The sequence below is a fragment of the Malurus melanocephalus genome, unplaced genomic scaffold, assembly GCF_030028575.1.
Source record: "Malurus melanocephalus ecotype Western Australia unplaced genomic scaffold, MMel_1.1 scaffold_1510, whole genome shotgun sequence".
NCBI lineage: Eukaryota > Metazoa > Chordata > Aves > Passeriformes > Maluridae > Malurus > Malurus melanocephalus.
In genome coordinates, this window is record NW_026624742.1 from 7,216 (window position 1) to 8,633 (window position 1,418).

The 1,418-nt window shown below is 58.3% G+C and overlaps 1 protein-coding gene across 1 annotated transcript in view; it reads left to right on the forward strand.

The window, feature by feature from the left end:
- Positions 1-1,418, forward strand: part of LOC130587080 (rRNA 2'-O-methyltransferase fibrillarin-like) — a 27,173-nt gene that overhangs the window by 6,204 nt on the left and 19,551 nt on the right. The window contains exon 2 of the mRNA XM_057388033.1: positions 1,149-1,373. Within this exon, the coding sequence (XP_057244016.1) occupies positions 1,149-1,373 (225 nt within the window). The remainder of the gene's footprint in view (positions 1-1,148; positions 1,374-1,418) is intronic.

Below are 1,418 nucleotides of genomic sequence, written 5' to 3' on the forward strand. Positions count from 1 at the left end.
ATATCCCAATCTATCCCAGTTTCCCCATTCCCAGTCCCTCCCAGTTTATCCCAGTTTCCCATTTTCCTCATCCCAGTCTCTCCCAGTATATCCCAGTCTAACCCAGTTTCCCCAGTTTCCTCTCCCAGTCCATCCCAGTTTCCCCATTTCCCCATCCCAGTCCATCCCAGTATCCCCATTCCTAGTCTCTCCCAGTCCATCCCAGTACCCCCAGTCCCCATATCCAGTTTATCCCAGTATCTCCCAGTCTAACCCAGTTCCCATTCCCAGTCCATCCCGGTCCATCCTAGTCCCTCCCAGTCCCTCCCAGTTTCCCCAATCCCCCTTCCCAGTTCCCCCAGTCCCCATTCCCAGTATATCCCAGTCCCTCCCAGTATCCCTAGTCCATTCCCAGTCTCTCCCAGTATATCCCAGTCTAACCCAGTTCCCCCATTTCTCCATTCCCAGTATAACCCAGTATCTCCCAGTTTCCCCAGTATCCCCATTTCCCCATTCCCAGTCTCTCCCAGTCTCTCCCAGTCCATCCCAGTCCATTCCCAGTCTCTCCCAGTATCTCCCAGTCTAACCCAGTTTCCCCATTTCCCCATTCCCAGTCACTCCCAGTCCCTCCCAGTCCATTCCCAGTCTCTCCCAGTCCATCCCAGTCTAACCCAGAATCCCCCAGTCCCCCATTCCCAGTCCATCCCAGTCTAACCCAGTATCTCCCAGTCCATCCCAGTCCATCCCAGTCCATTCCCAGTATCTCCCAGTCCATCCCAGTTCCCCCAGTCCATCCCAGTATATCCCAGTCTCTCCCAGTCCATCCCAGTCTCTCCCAGTCTCTCCCAGTCCATCCCAGTCCATCCCAGTCTCTCCCAGTCCATCCCAGTCCATCCCAGTCCATCCCAGTCCATCCCAGTCTCTCCCAGTCCATCCCAGTCTAACCCAGTTTCCCCATTCCCAGTCCATTCCCAGTCTCTCCCAGTCCGTCCCAGTATCCCCCAGTCCCCATTCCCAGTTTATCCCAGTTTATCCCAGTATCTCCCAGTCTAACCCAGTTTCCCCCATTCCCAGTCCATTCCCAGTCTCTTCCAGTCCATCCCAGTCCATTCCCAGTCCATCCCAGTATCCCCAGTTTCCTCTCCCAGTCCATCCCAGTCCATTCCCAGTATCTCCCAGTTTATCCCAGTCTAACCCAGTTTCCCCCGCAGGTTCCGGTTTCAGCCCCCGCGGAGGGGGCGGGGCCAGAGGAGGGGGCGTGGCCCGCGGAGGGGGCGGGGCCCGCGGCGGCCCCAGGGGGCGTGGCCGAGGCCGAGGGGGCGGGGCCAGGGGCGGGGCCCGCGGCGGCTTCAAAGGCGGGAAAAAAGTGACGGTGGAGCCGCATCGGCACGAGGGTAACTGGGGATACTGGGATATACTGGGATATACTGGGAATGGGG